The sequence below is a fragment of the Saimiri boliviensis genome, chromosome 5 (assembly GCF_048565385.1).
Source record: "Saimiri boliviensis isolate mSaiBol1 chromosome 5, mSaiBol1.pri, whole genome shotgun sequence".
Classification (NCBI taxonomy): domain Eukaryota; kingdom Metazoa; phylum Chordata; class Mammalia; order Primates; family Cebidae; genus Saimiri; species Saimiri boliviensis.
The window spans coordinates 70558574-70578367 of NC_133453.1; the positions used below are offsets into that span (position 1 = coordinate 70558574).

At 38.7% G+C, this 19794-nt stretch overlaps 1 protein-coding gene and 1 pseudogene across 1 annotated transcript in view; both read left to right on the forward strand.

The window, feature by feature from the left end:
* The window catches only part of LRP2 (LDL receptor related protein 2), a 222142-nt gene that overhangs the window by 142556 nt on the left and 59792 nt on the right, over window positions 1-19794 (forward strand). The window contains exons 39-49 of the mRNA XM_074399509.1: window positions 1691-2611; window positions 2754-2919; window positions 3308-3466; window positions 4626-4915; window positions 5947-6150; window positions 7022-7264; window positions 9725-9850; window positions 11414-11533; window positions 14290-14421; window positions 16126-16327; window positions 19474-19769. Coding sequence (XP_074255610.1) covers window positions 1691-2611; window positions 2754-2919; window positions 3308-3466; window positions 4626-4915; window positions 5947-6150; window positions 7022-7264; window positions 9725-9850; window positions 11414-11533; window positions 14290-14421; window positions 16126-16327; window positions 19474-19769 — 2859 coding nt within the window. The remainder of the gene's footprint in view (window positions 1-1690; window positions 2612-2753; window positions 2920-3307; window positions 3467-4625; window positions 4916-5946; window positions 6151-7021; window positions 7265-9724; window positions 9851-11413; window positions 11534-14289; window positions 14422-16125; window positions 16328-19473; window positions 19770-19794) is intronic.
* Window positions 7344-7462, forward strand: LOC120364518 (5S ribosomal RNA; annotated as a pseudogene).

The following is a 19794-nucleotide window of genomic DNA, read 5'->3' on the forward strand; positions in this document are numbered from 1 at the left end:
TAGACAAGTATTAAGATCATTTAAGATACGTTGTATCTAGATAAAGCTATGTATCTATTTGATAAATGATACGGTGTTTCAGTTTACAGATTCATAACAAATTAATCCTTATCATTTTCTTCTATTAACATAATCTGAAGACAAAAATGTCTAAAATATTAAATTATGTGGATTTTTTTTCACTTTGACTTGTAACTAGTTTCTGCATTAGAAATTTTCTAAATTTTCAAGAGAAAGAGATAAATAATATAAACTATGGAACAGCATTCATTTGCTTTAAAGTTAAGAATTTTAGTTGCCAAATTCTTAACTGCTTCCTTTTGTTCATATATAAAAATTATTTAGATTATGAGATATTTTATTAGTAATTTTATTTAACTGCCTGTTCCAGTATTACATCAACTTAGTTGTATTGATTCATGCTTGTTAGCTTGAATTACCACTCATTTTTATCACTCATTTGAGTAAAAATAAAACTCATAATTAGTGCTATTACATATTTTGGAATACAATCCAATTCTACATAAAATCAGTAACATTGGATCAAGCTTGGGAAGTATCACTTAGAAATATTAGCATGTGTTACGAAAATCTAAGTACTATAGTGAGAGTTTATTGCAAAAAGTAAATATGGTAATATGGTTAAATAAAGCTTTAATTGGGTTCCTAACTCTCATTCCTGATTACAAAGTACTATTTCTGAGGGTGTAGATAAAGCAGTAGTCAGCAAACTATGGCTTGTGAGCCAAATGCAGCCTGTTGCCTGTTTTTGTAAATAAAATTGTATTGGAACATAACTATGCCCATTTATTTATGTATTGTCTATGGCTGCTTTCATGTTACAGTGGCAGCATTGAGTACTTGTAAAAGAAACCATATGTTCTGCAAAGCCTAAAGTATTTATTATCTGGCCCTTTTTCAGAAAAAGTTTGCCAATCTTGGATTAAAGGATTGTAAGTGAGCAAATACATACATAGCAAGTAGAGTTAGGTAATGAAAAATCTATCAGTAACATGTTTTGCATTTGGCCTCATTTCTCTAGAGGTGGTTTGAATCAGATATAGGAACAAAATATGTGTGTCTTAGTAGTATTGATAGTTCAGCAACAGGCTTTCAACTACATGGAATCAGTAATTTGGGATCATTCTCTAAATACTCTCTTCACAAAGTTATATTTTTATTCTAGCATTACATTGTGCTAAGGAAAAACTTCATGTTAACCTTAAGCACAAAGAACATTTGATAGCATCAGTAACAACCTGAGATGTTGCTGGTGCTCCCTCTTTGCTACTTTTATCACATTGGGGTAGAAGTTATGCTACAGCAATATATATTTAGAGACTTTCAAATAGGTGTTAAGCATTTAGTGTTTCAGGTAGAAAAGGAAGAACATTCTGGAAAATATACCTTTCAGTAGAAAGTGGGTTATGATGTTGCTATAAATTCTAATCTACTTTAGGAGCTGAAGATAGGTACATTCTCTCTAAATCTGAAGACTCACTCTCTTTAATTCCTAGGAGTAAGTTTTTATTTTTCTAAGCCTAGACTGAGACTTATTTATCATCTTGGAAAAGACAACATGTTGTGATGTAAACCTTAACCTTATATATTTTGTTGTGAATTTGTAAAGTTCTCCCCATTTTTCTTTTTGCTTCTCCATTGACCAACATGCACTTTCATTTTCCTGTAGGAAATATTTATTTCACCAATGCCTTTGTGTCTGAAACACTGATAGAAGTTCTTCGGATCAATACTACTTACCGCCGTGTTCTTCTTAAAGCCACAGTGGACATGCCTAGGCATATCGTTGTAGATCCCAAGAACAGATACCTCTTCTGGGCTGACTATGGGCAGAGACCAAAGATTGAGCGTTCTGCCCTTGACTGTACCAATCGAACTGTGCTTGTGTCAGAGGGCATTGTCACACCACGGGGCTTAGCAGTGGACCGCAGCAATGGCTACGTTTATTGGGTTGATGATTCTTTAGATATAATTGCAAGGATTCATATCAGTGGAGAGAACTCTGAAGTGATTCGTTATGGCAGTCGTTACCCAACTCCTTATGGCATCACTGTTTTTAGAAATTCTATCATATGGGTAGATAGGAATTTGAAAAAAGTCTTCCAAGCTAGCAAGGAACCGGAGAACACAGACCCCCCCACAGTGATAAGGGACAATATCAACTGGCTAAGAGATGTGACCATCTTTGACAAGGAAGTCCAGCCCCGGTCACCAGCAGAGGTCAACAACAACCCTTGCTTGGAAAATAATGGTGGGTGCTCCCACCTCTGCTTTGCTCTACCTGGATTGAACACCCCAAAATGTGACTGTGCCTTTGGGACCCTGCAAAGTGATGGCCGGAGTTGTGCCATTTCAACAGAAAATTTTCTCATCTTTGCCTTGTCTGATTCCTTGAGAAGCTTACATTTGGACCCTGAAAACCATAGCCCACCTTTCCAAACAATAAATGTGGGAAGAACTGTCATGTCTGTAGATTATGACACTGTAAGTGATAGAATCTACTTCACGCAAAACTTAGTCTCTGGACGTGGCCAGATTTCCTATGTCAGCCTGTCTTCAGGAATCCATACTCCAACTGTCATTGCTTCAGGTAAGTACACTCCAGGCGCTGCTTGTCCCAGAAGTAGACACAATGGGGTCAACACACATGGATGACTGAGTGTTTCTAATGCATGTTGAGACTCTAATGCCTTTGTATGTGCTTGTGTATGTGTCTGTCGGTATGTGTCCAGGTATAGGGATTGCTGATGGCATTGCCTTTGACTGGATTACTAGAAGAATTTATTACAGTGACTACCTCAACCAGACGATTAATTCCATGGCTGAAGATGGGTCCAACCGTACTGTGATAGCCCGTGTTTCAAAACCAAGATCAATTGTATTAGATCCCTGCCAAGGGTATGCCATCATCTTCTTTGTTATATTTCTATCTGCTTATTTCTCTAAAGAGTGGGGCCTGAAATGATGTTCATAGACAGCCAATGTGTTATGAGCGTATAACACGATGGCTACAGATTCAAAGGTGAAAACACATTGAGTGATTTTACCTGGGAAGGAAAGTGCAGCATGTAGCTCCCTCTGATAGCAGAAAGGTTGGCAACATACTAGTAAGTCAACACACTGACTCAACATATCCCTTTTGGACGAGTTGTGTAAGTGAAAATGGGGTTTCTTTGGCCATGTTACTGGAAATTTGCAATTAAAGAATGTTGTCCTTTTTTTGTTGTTTTTTAAAGGACTCTGAGGTTTCCTGTGAATTAATTGTTGACTCCTTTTGTATGACTAGGTACCTGTACTGGGCTGACTGGGATATGCATGCCAAAATCGAGAGAGCCACATTGGGAGGAAACTTCCGGGTACCCATTGTGAACAGCAGCCTGGTCATGCCCAGTGGGCTGACTCTGGACTACGAGGAGGACCTTCTCTACTGGGTTGATCCTAGTCTGTAGGTGTCTCTGGTTACTCATGTGGGTGTTAAGAAGAGTTTTTCCTCCCATTTCCAAAGAAGAGGGATTTGCATCATGTGATGAAAATGTAATATGCCAGATAGACATTAACAAAATTTATAGAGTCAGTTTTAGGAACTATATTTATATTGTAACTTGGTGAACATACCTGTGAAAATTTATATCATGCATTGAATAATTATGAACTAAAAGATATCTAAAGATGCATTACTAAATATATCTATAATTTCAGCTATAATTATAAATGTAACTTAATTAATAACTAAAAATGAAATTACTCAATTTACATTCTGCAGGCCCTAGGTAAGTGCCATCAAATCTGAATGACTTTTAAATGCCCATTGTTATTAAGTTTTTTTCTGGGCTTGATCATTCAGTATCTGTTAGAAAATTCTTTTCTTTACTCTTTGACTTTTGGTCATCTTTTTAAATAGACTCTTTCTTCTCTGGCAAGGTTCTCCTCAGCACATTTCTTAATATTTTCCTTTTGCCCCCTCTAGTTTTTTATGTAACTTCTCCAAGTACCCTCCAAATGTTTCACATTCCAGTCCTCCTAAAGGCATAGTTGAAGGGATGAAATGATTTTTGCCCATAATGGCTGGTGTCTACATATCGGGAATCTTAATTTTTCTTGCATATTTCTTTGGAATTTTAGTCTTGTAATGCCAGGCACCTAACATCCTGATCTTTTCTTTATTCTCCTATTTGAAACAAAGCAGTGATGCTTTGGGTCTAAGCTTGGGTTATTCCAAGTAAACACCTCAAGGTACTCAATAAATGTCAAATTGAAAATGCCACTAAAAACGGGGGATAGAAAAAGTTTTATTGTGCTCAACACTGAGTTCCATGCATTACGTGAGTTATTTCACATTTTCCTGTTTCTAAAGTCCACCTGGTTCCTTTTGTAGGATTACTATTCGTATTTGGAAGTCAATGATTTTATATAGGCCATTGTTTGATAAGCAAACAAGACCTCCCATAACCAGAAGAAACATTTCTAGCTGCCATATGCCCCACTTGGAAAGAAAGTTGGGGGCTCGTGTAAACAGTGATGAGGCCCATACATTGGGTTGCCAGTTGAAAACGTCTCATTTGAGATGTCAGCTTTTTTATTTTTATTTTTTTGCTTCATTTTAGGCAAAGAATTGAACGCAGCACTCTGACGGGTATGGATCGTGAAGTTATTGTCAATGCAGCTGTTCATGCTTTTGGCTTGACTCTCTATGGCCAGCATATTTACTGGACTGACTTATACACACAAAGAATTTACCGAGCTAACAAATATGACGGATCAGGTCAGATTGCAATTACCACAGATTTGCTCTTCCAGCCCCGAGGAATCAACATTGTTGTGAAGAACCAGAAACAACAGTGTAACAACCCTTGTGAACAGTTTAATGGGGGCTGCAGCCATATCTGTTCACCAGGTAAGGCATTGACCATGAAAACTGAAACATGAGAATAATGATCACAATACCAATTGGTAAGGAAAGCTGAAGCTCTTACTCAGAGAAAAAATATCCAAATTCTCTTTGATTTTAGGGTAATTTATAAAACAGACTTGGGGCTATATTTTGAGAGGAAGACTTTGGTAGACTTATTTTCTATTCTATATGGAGCCCTTTTTATGAAGGCATTTTGTTTTATTTTTGAGATGGAGTCTTAATCTGTTGCCCAGGATTGAGTACAGTGGTGCGATCTCAGCTCACTGCAACTTCTGCCTTCTGGGTTCATGCAGTTCTCCTGCCTCAGCCTCCCTAGTAGCTGGGACTACAGGTGCACGCCACCATGTCCAGCTAATTTTTGTATTTTTAGTAGAGACGGGGTTTCATCATGTTGGCTAGGCTGGTCTCAAACTCTTGACCTCAAGTGATCTGCCCCCCTCGGCCTCCCAAAGTGCTGGGATTACAGGCATGAGCCGTGGTGCTCAGCTTATGAAGGCATTTTAAATACAAGCTTGATGGAGTTAGAAAGAAAGATGAAGGCCTTGGATGCCTTACTTAATGTCTTGACTAGGAATTCTATCAATGAGCCTACCTTCCTTATAAAAGGATTTACATTTTCTGCTTAAGAGGTATTATTTATAGTTAGAAATATTCCTGGTGATATTTGCAGGTGGGATCTTACATGCTTTATCATGCATTTTATAAAGAACAACAAATTCATGAGAAGATGTGCCTTTTGATGTTGTTGCTTTGCAAATTATGCTTAGAAGAGAGAGTCATTGATATTTCCTGTTGTATAGAAGGAATCAGGCCTTTATTAGAAATTGGTGATTGCTCTTCTTGATGGAAAAGTGACTCAGAATATAGTTGAAAGGTTAATGGGCAGAATTTCCATGGCTTGTCTTAGAGAGCATTTAATGTAGACACTGTTGCAAGTACTATTGTGGAGGAGGAGACATTGCGAATGGTGGCTGCATCCATCTTTTGCTTCTTCTGGGACTATCTTCATTCAGGTCCAAATGGTGCTGAGTGCCAGTGTCCACATGAGGGCAACTGGTATTTGGCCAACAACAGGAAGCACTGCATTGTGGACAATGGTCAACGATGTGGCGCATCTTCTTTTACCTGCTCCAACGGGCGCTGCATCGCAGCAGAGTGGAAGTGTGATACTGACAACGACTGCGGGGATGGCAGTGATGAGATGGAAAGTGTCTGTGGTGAGTTGGTGCTTTTGGTAGGAGCTAATGACACCTTGATGTCAAGTGTTTGGTACAGAATCCTGCTGTATGTGAGTGGGTTTGAAATGTGTGCCTAGGCATCCTGGTAGAGCTGAAAAATGTTTCCTCTGATAATCCAGACTGTTTCTGTTAAATCACCTCTATAGTGGTTAAGAGCACAAGCACAGTCATTATCCTGGTGATTGCATTTGTAATCTGTATTGCCCTGGGAAAGTTACTTAATGTCTCAAGCCTCAGACGTCTCATCTGTAAAATGGAGCTACTACTAGGATTCTTGTGAGGAGTAAGAGAAACAATATGTAAAAAACCCTTAGCATGAGACATGGTACCTGCTAAGCATGGCTTTAGCTTGGGACTAAGGAAGTGTATCATTTTACTAATTTTCATAGCACAAAGGTCACTATTTCAATAGTTTTATGAAAATAATGTCCAATCCTCAGCTTCCATCTGAATGGAGTGAGTAAAACACAGTGGACTTTCTCAGGGAGTTCTGAGGTTGGTTACCTTTTCCTAGCAGACTGTGATAGGGGCTAGGAATTTTTATTTTCCTGAAATAAACTATAATTGCATGCTTTTCTGTGGTCGAGTATAGAGAAATAGAATGAATTTGATCTGTGCTTAAATTACTTGGTTTATACCTAAAATAATTTGTTTAAGAAAGATGTACAACATGTTTTGCTTAATCTGACTAATTTAAAGTGTTATCTCACTTTGCACGCAGTCCATTTTGCAGCATTCTTTGCCTTGGAAGGTAAATTCGACGTGTCCCTTTTATTTAATTGTATCTTTTTAAAAATTAGGATAATGCTTTAATAGAGAGGGTTTGTTCTCACGTTTTTCCTCTTCTTAGCACTCCACACCTGCTCACCGACAGCCTTCACCTGTGCCAATGGGCGTTGTGTCCCATACTCTTACCGCTGTGATTTCTACAATGACTGTGGTGACGGCAGTGATGAGGAAGGGTGCCTGTTCAGGGACTGCAATGCCACCACGGAGTTTATGTGCAGTAACAGAAGGTGCATACCTCTCGAGTTCGTCTGCAACGGTGTAGACAATTGCCACGATAATAACACTTCAGATGAAAAAAATTGCCGTAAGTTTACCTTAAGTGCTTATTGTGCTTTTGGGAGTCTGAAGTCTTGGATCATGGGAGATAATATAAAAACAAAGGTGTCTACGGCCATACCACCCTTAACACGTCCGATCTTGTCTGATCTCAGAAGCTAAGCAGGGTCATGCCTGGTTAGTACTTGGATGGGAGACTGCCTGGGAATACCGGGTGCTGTAGGCTGTTAAATATAAAATATAATTTATCTAAAACATGAATTTTTGGCTGGGCGTGGTAGCAAGGACCAACAAATACTAATCTTGTTTCATGAATTTCTCCCTTTTTCTAGTATTTTTAAAGTGACTCCAAGACATGCACTTCACTGATAACATTCTGGAAAACAATTACCATGCCATTATAATGCCTGGCAAAATCAGCAATGCTTACTTAATGTCCCTTTGTACCTAGTCCATGTTCAAATTTTGTCAATCTACAAATTGATTTTGATTGTTGTAATTCTTCAATCTCTTTTATGCGACAACAGTTCCCACTTTTTAATGTCATTGATGCATTAGAAAAATTGGGTGATTTATCCTGTAGAATATCTCACATTCTGGATTTGACTAATTGCATAACTGATCCATTTAATTTATCTTATCCCTCTTCTTTCCTGTCAACTGGTATTTCGACCTAGAGTTTCGATCATAACAGGTGCAGTTCTTTGGGTAAGAGTATTTGAGAGGTGGAGCTGTGCATTTCCGATTGCATCACCTCATGAGGCACATGCTGTTGCGTTGCTCCAGTTTAAGTGGATTCTGGTGTCAGCCTGAATCTTCTCTTTGAAGCTCCTATCATCCTTTCACCCAATGGTCTTAGCACCCATGGTATTAAGAACGTTGTTCCATAAACCTATTATTTCTTTAAGGGTTATGAAATGGGCACTTTAGAATTCTAGTATTCCTGCCACATTTATTAGCTGAAGTTTTATAAAGAAGACATTTCTCTTAATCAGCTTTTGTTGGTGATTAGAATCTACAGGATGAATGCCTTTTTCTTGTCAAGTTTCAGAGTAATGATTGGAGCATGAAGCTTTTGTTAATATTATATTGAACTTTTTGGTCTTTATGTATTTGATGAGTTTTAATACTGTGCTGTCAACTGTTCTGTTTGGTGCCTAGTCATCTAAACTTAGGCCAATGGGGGTCCTTACGTTGTATTTTCTGTTCTTTGACATGACCCCAATCCATCTTCTTAAAGCTCCAGCTTGTCTTATATTTCCTGTCCCAGTTCTGGAATTAGCCTCTTATCCAAGGAGACCTCATTCCTTTTGTGGTACTTAGAAATTATCACTGGGTTGAGGTGCTCGTTCCTACTTAGCTTTCATTGCTTCTAGTCCTTTTCAATGGTCAGAGCTAGAAAATATGTTTTTTAAGGAAAAAAGTTTTATTGATGTTTCCCATTTACATTTAAGATTTCAGATTGTTTACATTTAGATTTTATAATCACATTCTCTTCTCATGCTTAAAATCATGGTTTCTCTTGACATTAATTCGTTACTTGTTTTATTCTATAGTAATTTCAACATGCCTATAATAATTTCAGCATTATTACAACCAGTCAAATAATACTATTAACAATAAATCTACTAAATGCAAGATTCTCCTTGCTTTTTAGATTATGTCCCACTAGAGATATGCAGTCAAAATACCGATTTTAAAGATACTTGGATTTTTTTTTCTGCAGGGTTATGCTGTTAACGATATATAGTTAGCTTCATTTATGGTTCTTTCCAAGTTTTATTTTCTTTTTTCATTTTCATTTTATTTGTATAAAATAATATACATAGTTCAAAACTTAAAACTGTTTGACAAGGTACATTTATAGAAGTCCTTCATTTCTTCCTCTCCTTTCTGCTTCCTCTGTGCTTTTCTCAATCCATCCAGAGAGATGACAATTTTTGTTAGTTTATCTTTTCTTTGTTATTGTTTTTAATATAAGTATCTCTCTCTTGCTGGACACACACACACACACACACACACACACACTTATATCATTATTTTTCTTATACAAAAGATAGGCTACTGTTTTTAATTTTTCTTTCTTGCTATTAAGAATATATCCTAAAGATTATACTGTCATTACTTTTCAGTATAAAGAAATCTTTATTCCTTTAATAGCTACATATTACTCCATTGTGTGGAAATGCCATAGTTTATTTGACCAAGAGTTGGAACTGTTGATACTAATAATTAATGAAAACAGATTATTTAAGTTACTAACCAGTGTCTCTTCTCCCCAGTATCAGCTGGAAATATGTCTTTTTACTATAGAATCCGTAAATACAGATATAGGAGTAAGTGTCATGGATCCTGCCTTTTTAATAGCTTTGAAAATGCCACCCTTCCTGTGGTTTGAGTTTTACAATAGATCGGTTAGCACGGATACTGTTCATAGTACATATTTGGTGGATATATTCAAAATGTTTATCTGGTTGTCTTTTTCAAGCTGATCGCACTTGCCAGTCTGGATACACAAAATGTCAGAATTCAAATATTTGTATTCCTCGCATTTATTTGTGTGATGGAGACAATGACTGTGGAGATAACAGCGATGAAAACCCTATTTATTGCAGTGAGTAAGATAAAACTGCTTCTCTTTCCATCGTTCCAGAGATGCATGTTATGAGCTAATAAAAATATATGAAGTGTGGGTATTTGGGCTGATTTTGATTGTCATTTCACGTTGACCTTCTAAGTAAAGGTGGTAGGCAGTTGCTTTCATATGTGATTGCAGAGGTATGAGAAGCTCTTTCTCTCTGTTCCCTGGCTGGAATTCCCAGACCCCAAATATTTCTTCAAGACATCTGCTACTATTGGAGAGTCATTTCTCCCAGTGTTGAAAGCCTTTCCTCTTCATGTACTCAGGCAGAATTTGCCCATTCAACCCTTATTATTTACTCTTAATATTATTATAATGGCCATTAAAATTGAGGACTATTTTTTTTTTTCAGACAGTCTCACTCTGTCACTGAGCTGGAGTGCAGTGCCATGATCACAGCTCACTGCAACCTCCACCTCCTGGGCTTAAGTCATCTTCCCACCTCAGCCTCCTGAGTAGCTGGGACTACATGCATATGCCACCATGCCTGGCTAATTTTTGTATTTTGTGTGTGTGGAGAAGGGTTTTTGCTGTGTTACTCAGGCTGGTCTGGAACTCTTGGGTGATCAAATGATCCACCTGCCTCAGCCTCCCAAAGTGCTGTGATTGCAATCATGAGCCACTGTGCCTGATCAGTAATTGAAAGTATCTTTATATCACCTAGATATGTTTGAATTTCAGAAATCTCTATTTCATACTTAGCAATTTGGTTCATTCAAACAATTTTCTGTATTTATAGCTCAAATTAAAAGGCCTTTCTTAAGTCTGATAACTTTGAAACCATTCGAGTAAACAATTCATAATTTAAGGATTTAGTAATTGCCCTTCTGTGTTCTAGGCATATGTGGTTAACCTCTTGCTACGGGTCCCTTCCCAAGGAAACCAAATAATCATAATTACTTATCACCAAGCCAGGCTACAGCACAAGAAGAGGAATCTGATCTAGTAACAGCAGCACAAGGAAGAGGAATTCAGGATGCAGCCACCAGATAGGACTAGATAGATTGCTGACTTTTCAGGGACCTCTGCTTTCATTTCAGTTTTACCCTGGCAAATAGTCAGATATCAAGGTCCAAAGCCAGAGAGCCTTTTTAGACCAGAAGAATTACAAGACTTGAATTAGATGTGCACCCACACAACAATTTGGAAAATGCATATGACCAGAGCTACCTAAAGTTACTCGAGAAAAGAGTCAATGTTCAAACATAGGCAGAGTTTCCCACTTACTCAAATAAAAGTCTGGTATTCCAAGGATGAATGAGAAGATAACTTTGCCAATATATATATATATATATATATTTTAAAAATTTCTGGAATCTAGAAAAACAAAATTGGGGAACTGAGGCAGGACTGACTTCCTTCTGTCTCCCATACTTCTCCCTCTCCGTAGAAAGTTTAAACCAACACCCATTTTCCAGGTTCAATCTTCCTTTCTTGGCAACTATCATCTAGCTCAGAGATACAGGCAGATTGTTAAGACTGATGGGAACATGCTTGCATTTTGCTCATGGGTTTTATCTTCTTTCCCTTCTGCAGCCACTCAAACGTGCAGCAGCGATGAGTTCCAGTGCACATCTGGGCACTGTATTCCTCAGCATTGGTATTGTGATGACGAAGCAGACTGTTCTGATGCCTCTGATGAACCTGCTTCTTGTGGTAAGAGAGTAAGCAAGCATGAAAAACATCACAATGCACCTAGACAACTTCAGTCTCTTCCAACCACTTCAAATACAGGCCAAGGTCATGGCTGCTGAATGCTTGCACTTTCTGCCCCAGCTTTCATCTGGAATGCTAAAACCACTCGGCAGATATTCATTAACGATCTGTTAGTGTAGAGCACTGTGCGGGAAGCTGATCAGGATATGGAAGCTGCTGATTGATGCTGATAAAATAAGATTATATTGATGATGCATCTAATATGGTGGTTGGCTGTTAGAAGTTAATTTCAGTTGGCTCTCACATAGAGCTTCTGAATTTGGTTGAATGCTTATTGGCTCAGAAAGCTGTCAGAAGATCCAAAAGTGATTGGAGTCACGTACATGGGGAAGGAGTATATTAGGAGCATGCATCCTCTTTCTGTTCTGCCTCTCTGCCAGCTTATGAGCACAAGATCTCCAAGAAGTTGCAGAGGCATCTGGTTGTATTCCTGGGGGCAGTTTTGCCTCTTTACGTTTGGAGGCTGCTATTTGCCTTTGCAAATTCTAATCTATACCCATGCACATTTATTACATAATTGTAAAAATGTAAAAATACAACCTTCTACATTGTTTTTTCAAAAAAACCTGTCAATAAATCATATATTGCTATATAGGAGTCAGAAAACTAGCTCTAGGCCAGTTACCCATCTTTATAGATAACAGATACATTTACTCAAATGCAGCCACATCACATCTATGGCTGCTGTCCTTCTACAATGGCAATGTCTAGTAGGTGCGACAGAGACCGTAGGGGCTGTAAACCAAAAATATTTACTACCTAGTTAAGAAAAAGTTTGCTCATCCTTGTTGTATAGTCTTCATACTGCCTTTTAATGACTATAATATTCCATTGAGTGGTTATGGTATCAAGTTAACTGCCTCTATTATTAAGCATTAGGTTGCTTTTATTTTATTCCTCCATTGTATATATCGTTACAGTAAATATTAACACCACATTTTGAGACATTTTATTTTGAGGATATTTTCTTAGGATAATTAGTATAGTTTTATTGCTGAAGTCAAGCTATTTTTTATTCCAAATTTCTCTCAGGTTTAAATTCTGTGTTAAGAGTGGTATTTGGAGTACTTCACTAAGTTCTTTTCCTCCAACACTTAAAGTTTTATAGAAAGCAAAGGGCACATAGAGTTTTGAGGATCCGTAAAGGAAATAATTAATAGCTACTAGATGAGTGGAATAGTCTTGGAGGTTGGTTCAGATGTATGAATTATTGGTTCAGATATACGAAGAATGAACATGAGTTTTTAAACTTTTCTATGGTAATGAAAGCTATAGTAATAGCAATGAGTACCAATGACCTGATATATTTAAATAAAAATAATCACATAATTTATATATGATATATATCCTAATTATAGTAAAGTAATAATATTCAGAAATATATTTTACAGCAATAACGAGATATACACAATAGTAAAATTTACATTTCGTCATCCTTCTTCCATCCCTCACTCCTCAAAGATAATCACTATTAAGTGTGGTTGTGAATGCTTCTTACTTTTATCTTTTATATATCTTACTTTACTTTTATATATATTGATATATAGTTTTTAAAAACACAGTTTTATTATATGTATTTTTTGCAGTTAGCTTTTTCAAAAAAGCTTAACATCATGTCAGCAAATACAGACCTGCCTCACTCCTGTACACTGCCAAAGAATACTTTGAAATACAAATGGTCCATGTATTTTTATCCTTTTCCTAGTGGTTAGATAATGTAGTTTGTTTCCATTTCTCCACTATGAAAAACAGTGCCAGGGTGAACATCCTTTCAGAAACCTCTTTATGCACAAATGGAAAGATCCTTATGGTCTAGATGTCCAGAAGTGGTGCTGCTGTGTCAACGGGGATATGTCTCTTCAAAAAGTCTGGATCAATGTACACGCTTTTCATAGCAGCATCTGAAAGGACCTGTTTCTTGTTACTGTTATTAGGCTGTGTCTTTATCCGTTGCAATTATATTTTCTTTTGCCTTAGACTAATTCCAGGGCACCCTGGATTTGGAAGCCTATAACACCTTGATTAGTTAAATAGGAACACGTGGGGTTAGGGTTAAAGCGTCTGAGTTTTTGATGGCTAATTTGCAGTAGAACAGTGACTTATTTTAATTCCGTATTTATTGAACAGCCATGTTGTAGGAATTTTGGGCTGTGTCAGTGAATAAGACAATGATCCCTGCCCAGATCGAGCTAATATTCTAAAGAGGGGAGACAGGCAACCAATCAGTAAATTGTCTAGTATGTTGAAAGGTGGTGGTAAGTGTTATGGAAAGAAGGAAAGAGAAGAAGGAATTGGGGATGGCGAGTGTAGGCGGGAGAGAATTTGCACAAAACAAAATGGTTTTGGAAGAAAAGTAGATTTTAAAATAGAAACATGTGAAATAGTAGGTAATTCATATCTTCCCTGGGAAAAGAACTGCTCTTTCTCTACCATACCCATAGGGAATATTGTATCTCATTTTAGTACCAAAGATAATTAGGGCTTTGCACTGTCAGTTGACTACTTTTACCTCAAACTGTTGGTCACTGGTACTAGTCTCATGTATATTACTAAATAATGTGCATTATCTAGATGTATATAACTAAATAATGCTCTGTTTCAGGTTTTCTAGACAGCCCATGCTACAGCCAGCTTCTCTCCAGATTCCTGGACTACAAACAGTTTTTTTTTACTGAGAATGCTATTGATCTTTTCAGGTCGCCAGGTGCGAACATGCCTCAGTGATGAGTTCAAGTGTGATGATGGGAGGTGCATCCCAAGCGAATGGATCTGTGATGGTGATAATGACTGTGGGGATATGAGTGACGAGGATGAAAGGCACCAGTGTGGTAAGTGAAGCTGATGATTCCTTTGCAGAGTCACATTCCGGGGAAGTGCAGTAGAGTTGTTTTTCTGTGTTTGGAAAGTATGATTGCAGATTTCTCTTTAGTTGAGTGGACCTAGATAGGATGTTACCTTTGTTTCACCATGCTGGAGTGTTTGGTATCATCCACTTAAATGCTTCAGATTGATGAAAAATGACTTTATGTTTACTTTCTTTCTCTTGCATTTGGCTGATGGACATAATGTCCTACATTTCTAGGGCAAAAAGCCCACAAAAGACTTGGCTGGCCGCTTTATTTTTCTTTTTCAGAGGCAAGGTCTTACACTGTTGCCCAGTCTGGAGTGCAGTGGTGGGATCATGGCTCAGTGCCGCAGCATGATCATGGCTCAGTGCAGCCCCCGCCTGCTGGGCTCAATCGTTCCTCCAGCCTCAGCCTTCCGAGTAGCTGGGACTATAGGCCCAGCACCATGCCTGGCTGATTTTTTAAATGTATTTTTTTATAGAGATGATGTCTCACTATATGGCCCAGGTTGGTCTCAAACTACTGGGCTCAAGCAATCCCCCTGCGTTGGCATCCTGATGTGCTGGGATTATAAGCATGAGCCACTGCACCCAGTGTTTGGCCACTCTTAGTAGCATCTTTCACAGTATAACAATGAATTGTCTCTCGTTTACTCTGTTACCTTAAAGTGATATGGAGGGAGGGGTGTTATACCTCTTGAGTAGATAATAGAACATCATTTTCATTACCAACAGGGTATGGATATCTTAGCTAGTCCAAGAATTAATCTAACCAGTGTTAGGAGAATGTCTTTCTGTGGTAGGGCAATAGACTTAATGGTTCCCTGCTGCTTGCATCTGATGATACCTTCCTGTGACTGGTGGTGGGCCACAACTCCACATTTACCCTGTCCACCCTATCCACTGACATGGGTGGTTGACAGCTGCCCATACATGGATTGTGGCATATGCATTTCTCTCATCTCTTTTTACCAAGATCTCCTTCTGTCTTTTGTTTCTTATTCACCTGCAATGAGACTGGATAAAATACCCATTCTTTTATTTTGTGGGCACTAATGATTCGATGTCAGCATCTCATCTCTTTCCTCCTGGCATCATGGTTTCTGACAACTCTTAACATATGCCTTTCCTCTCCACCCCAGTACTGCTTGGGGTGGTAGTTATAATGTAGTTGAAAAAGCTATAAATCTGGAGGACAGGTTTGAAGCCCTAGCTCTTCACCTAGTTTTATGACTTTGAGACATCCAGTTAACTTGAGCTTCAGTTTTCTCATCTATGCAACTGGTATAAAAATGCCTGTCTCACATTGTGCCTGTGTGATTATACTTTGTAAACTAAAAAAAGCTACCAAAATATAAGGCATTTGGTATCCAATTAACAAAATAGGAGTGGTTTTCTGAAGTCCTAAGAGAAAAAGTATGACCATTCAAAAGTATTTTATGGAAAAAATAAACGAGGTGTTTTCTTATACTGATTTCTTTGAAAAAGCCAGGGTCCAAAGCAATTTAAATGGAACTTTTGGAGGTATATTTATTTTGATCTGTTGTTACAATAGCAACGTGATTTGTCTACGTGTTTTCCTCCCATTTTCTTTCATCCTTAGAATGGTAAGTAACATTAAAGCAAAGAGAATTAGCTGCTGCACTGAGCTTTTATGCTTTCTGATTCTTGTGTGCTTTGGTTTCAGAGAGTCAAAACTGCTCGCATACCGATTTTTTCTGTGTGAATAACAGACCTCCGGAGAGGAGGTGCATTCCCCAGTCTTGGGTCTGTGATGGCGATGTGGATTGTGCTGATGGCTACGATGAGAATCAGAATTGCACCAGAAGAACTTGCTCTGAAAACGAATTCACCTGTGCTTATGGACTGTGTATCCCAGCTGTATTCAGGTGAATTGAGGATTCAACAGTTACCCAGCAAGCCTCAAATGTCCATGTGGCCTGGGCTGACTTACCTATTAGACACAGTGGCCTATGATGCTTTTGGTGGCCTATGAAAGTGTTTGGATTTCTTTTAAAATCAAAAGGAAAAAAAAAAGGCAAAAGAAAATATTTTAATATATGATAGTAATATATCTGGCTTTATACCAATATGACTGCATTAAAATGAAAAAAGTTAGATACTTAAATAACTATTTCACTCTCCTCTCTCTGCTATGGGAAAGATAACAGCACAAGCATGATGATAAATAGAGGTTGGCTCTTAGGCTCAGGATCAAGGAGAGGCAGGTGGAGTGAACTGAGACAATGTCTCCAACTAAGGATGCAGACATTGATCAATATCATGCAGGAGGGCTGGGAGGCCAGACTTTCTGATGCTCTCTTTTTGTGGGAAGTTGGAAATCTGGATTTTCATACAAAATAGTCTGATTTTAAATGCTGGACACAAAATTTGAAATTCTTAAAAACACCATGTGGGTCAAACAGAATCGGCTCACAGCCTGCTGGTTTGGGGGACCTCTCCTGCAGCATTCCACCGACTTCTCACCTTTCTCCAAATGGGCCTTTTCAAATGGTTTATATACTTTCTTAATGTCCCAACTTCTCTTCATCCCACTTAACAAATACTTGGATTGTGGAAGGAAATGGAGAAGAAGAACAATTTGTAAGTTTTAATCCTGATTGACTCGGGGAATAGTAAGAGCATTAACAAAAGTAGGGTAGTCCAGAAAGGAGCTTGCTCAAGGTGGAAGATGAGCTTGATGTAGTAGGACTTCCTGAGGTGAAAGTATGTCTTAGGCATTTGGGCACATGGAACTGGAGCCACCAAGAGATACTGCTTATGTCAAGGACTGTTGACGGATATAGGCACACTGAACGCAACAGGAATGGCTAGCTCCTAGCGTACGAAGGAAGACAGTGGGAAAGATATACTAAGTAGGCACGAGATCAGAGCAGCAGAGTCACAGGGGTCATTGACTGGAGGGGCAGGCAGCTAATCAACAGGCACTAAGGTACCACTGGAGTCCTGTGTGGTACACAATGGTGTGTTTATTGTGATCCTGAGGAAAGAAGAGGTGAAGGAGCAGGGACTCAGCAGTGATATAGAAGGAGGTAAATGCTATCAAGAAAATGCACTCTGTGAGTGATTCATCCTCTGATGAGTGGACATTGTTGAGAGGTGGTAGTTTGTGCACCGATAATCCAAAGACATTCAAGAGATGGAGCTGTATTCTTTTGTAGTGAAGCTGCAGTAGAATATGCTTTGGATTTAAGTAATATGGATGTAATGTGTAGATTTTCATTTTTTCCAGCTAAAGTGGATAATTCTTTGTCTATATTTTCTCCCTACTGCTCAAGAGTTCTATTGTGTTTTCTGAATTTCACAAATAGCTAATAGCATTAGTCTTAGATGTAAATATATTTCGAATACCTAGGCTTAGACTCTAGGCACAAGAACTGTAGCAGGTGTTAATTTTGTGTTCTTCCTTTATCATCGCTATGATCTCACAGCACAGTCATGTTTCCTCCCTCCCTGTCTTCATTTCTCCCTTGTTCTTCCCTTCCCTTTCCTTCCCTTTCTCTCTCTCTCTCTCTCTCTATCTCTTTTTCCTTGAGCTTTCTGAATTTCCTTGAAAAGGGCTATGATAGAAGAGAAAAAAAATACTGTTTGAAAACCTGAGCTATCAGCTTTTAAATAAGCCAAAAATCTGTGCGTTTGGAGTGGGCTTCACTAGGTGTGGTGTCAGTGTGCATCTCCCTGCTTGCTTGGCAGAAAGTGTGCTCCCCCATTTGGCACAGTGGGACAGGAGATGTTTTTCCCTATTGACTTTTTCTTGGCTTATTACTGATGCTGCTGAAAATCATGGATGATAAAACTAAGTGGTGACAGCTTGGTGGTGAGCTGGAATACTGACTTGCAATAGTGTCTGAAAGCTTGGTGGATTCACCTGGTGACTTGTTTTCCTCTTGCATTGGATCTAAATTAGGGAAAGGAAAGCACTGGTGTTTCTAACCATTTGGAAGTGAGCTAAATAGTTCCCAGGAGACCCAGTGGAGCTGAGCCAGTCTGCCTTGACCACAACTTTCTTCACAATTACATGCACACATTTTGCTGTAAATCAGGTTGACAAGGCCCTGGGTTTGTGGATGGCTGTGCTGGTTAGCAGATCTGGTTATAGGTCAGTTGTAAAACTGACCACATTCACCGTTGGTGCCTTCATATCTTGTAATGCTGTATGTGCAGCTCCTGTGCTTTCTGTGCTAAATTATTTAAAACCATTAGCTTTGTTCATTCTTGTCAAAGATTCCTTTATGCTTATGTGAGACCCACTTTAGTCATCGTAACTTTTATGGGCTGTTGGGGTAATATGGAGAAGAAAGACCAGTTTGGCTCACAGAACTTCAGGAAACTATGTTGTCATAATGATGCCTGCATATGTTAGGTCCCAAGATAGCTTCTACTACTACAGCATGCCTTCTTCCTTTGCCAGTATGCCATGCTAACCCACTAGCTTGCCCTCATTCACATCACCATGGAAACTCACATCTCTTGGTAGATGGCAGAAGTGTAATGAAAGAAGGAAGAAACAGAACTGACAATGTAAATGTTACCAGTGGGAAGATATGTGTTCTTCGAGGACATACCCAATAATCTTATCATTTATAATATATAGCACTCACCCCACAAGTTTCCACTTGGGTATGGGCACTTCCATCATGTGATTACCTAGTACATTGCCAGTGCCCACCAGCTGTCTCATTATCTATTGAACATAGATAGTGCCAGTGTTCATAAGCCGTCTCATAGATCTGATGTATACCAAAATTACAAAAGTTCTATTTAGTTGGTTGGCCAACGAAGGAAAAAATGAATGCAATTATTTTTAATAGCTATAGATCCACGCTTCTAATGGTAGCAGCCAGCCCCTGAGGAAGTTGTGTGGAAACTTGCTCACAACTTTGGGGGAAAGGGGACCAAGGACACTGGTGATCTTATTGAAATGGTTGGCCTGGCACTCAGTTAGATAGAGAAGGAGTAGTAGTTGAGGTTTGTTGTCAACCTTTCTAAAAGGGTGCTGGATCTTGTGATGCAGGTGTGACCGGTATAACGACTGTGGTGACTACAGCGATGAGAGGGGCTGCTCATACCCGACCTGCCAAGAGAATCAGTTTACCTGTCAGAACGGGCGCTGCATTAGTAAAAGCTTTGTCTGTGATGATGACAATGACTGTGGTGATGGATCTGATGAGCTCACGCACCTGTGCCACACCCTACAACCCACGTGTCCACCTCACGAGTTCAAGTGTGACAATGGGCGCTGCATCGAGATGATGAAACTCTGCAACCACCTAGATGACTGTTTGGACAACAGTGATGAGAAAGGCTGTGGTGAGTACAACAGAGGATTTGGGAA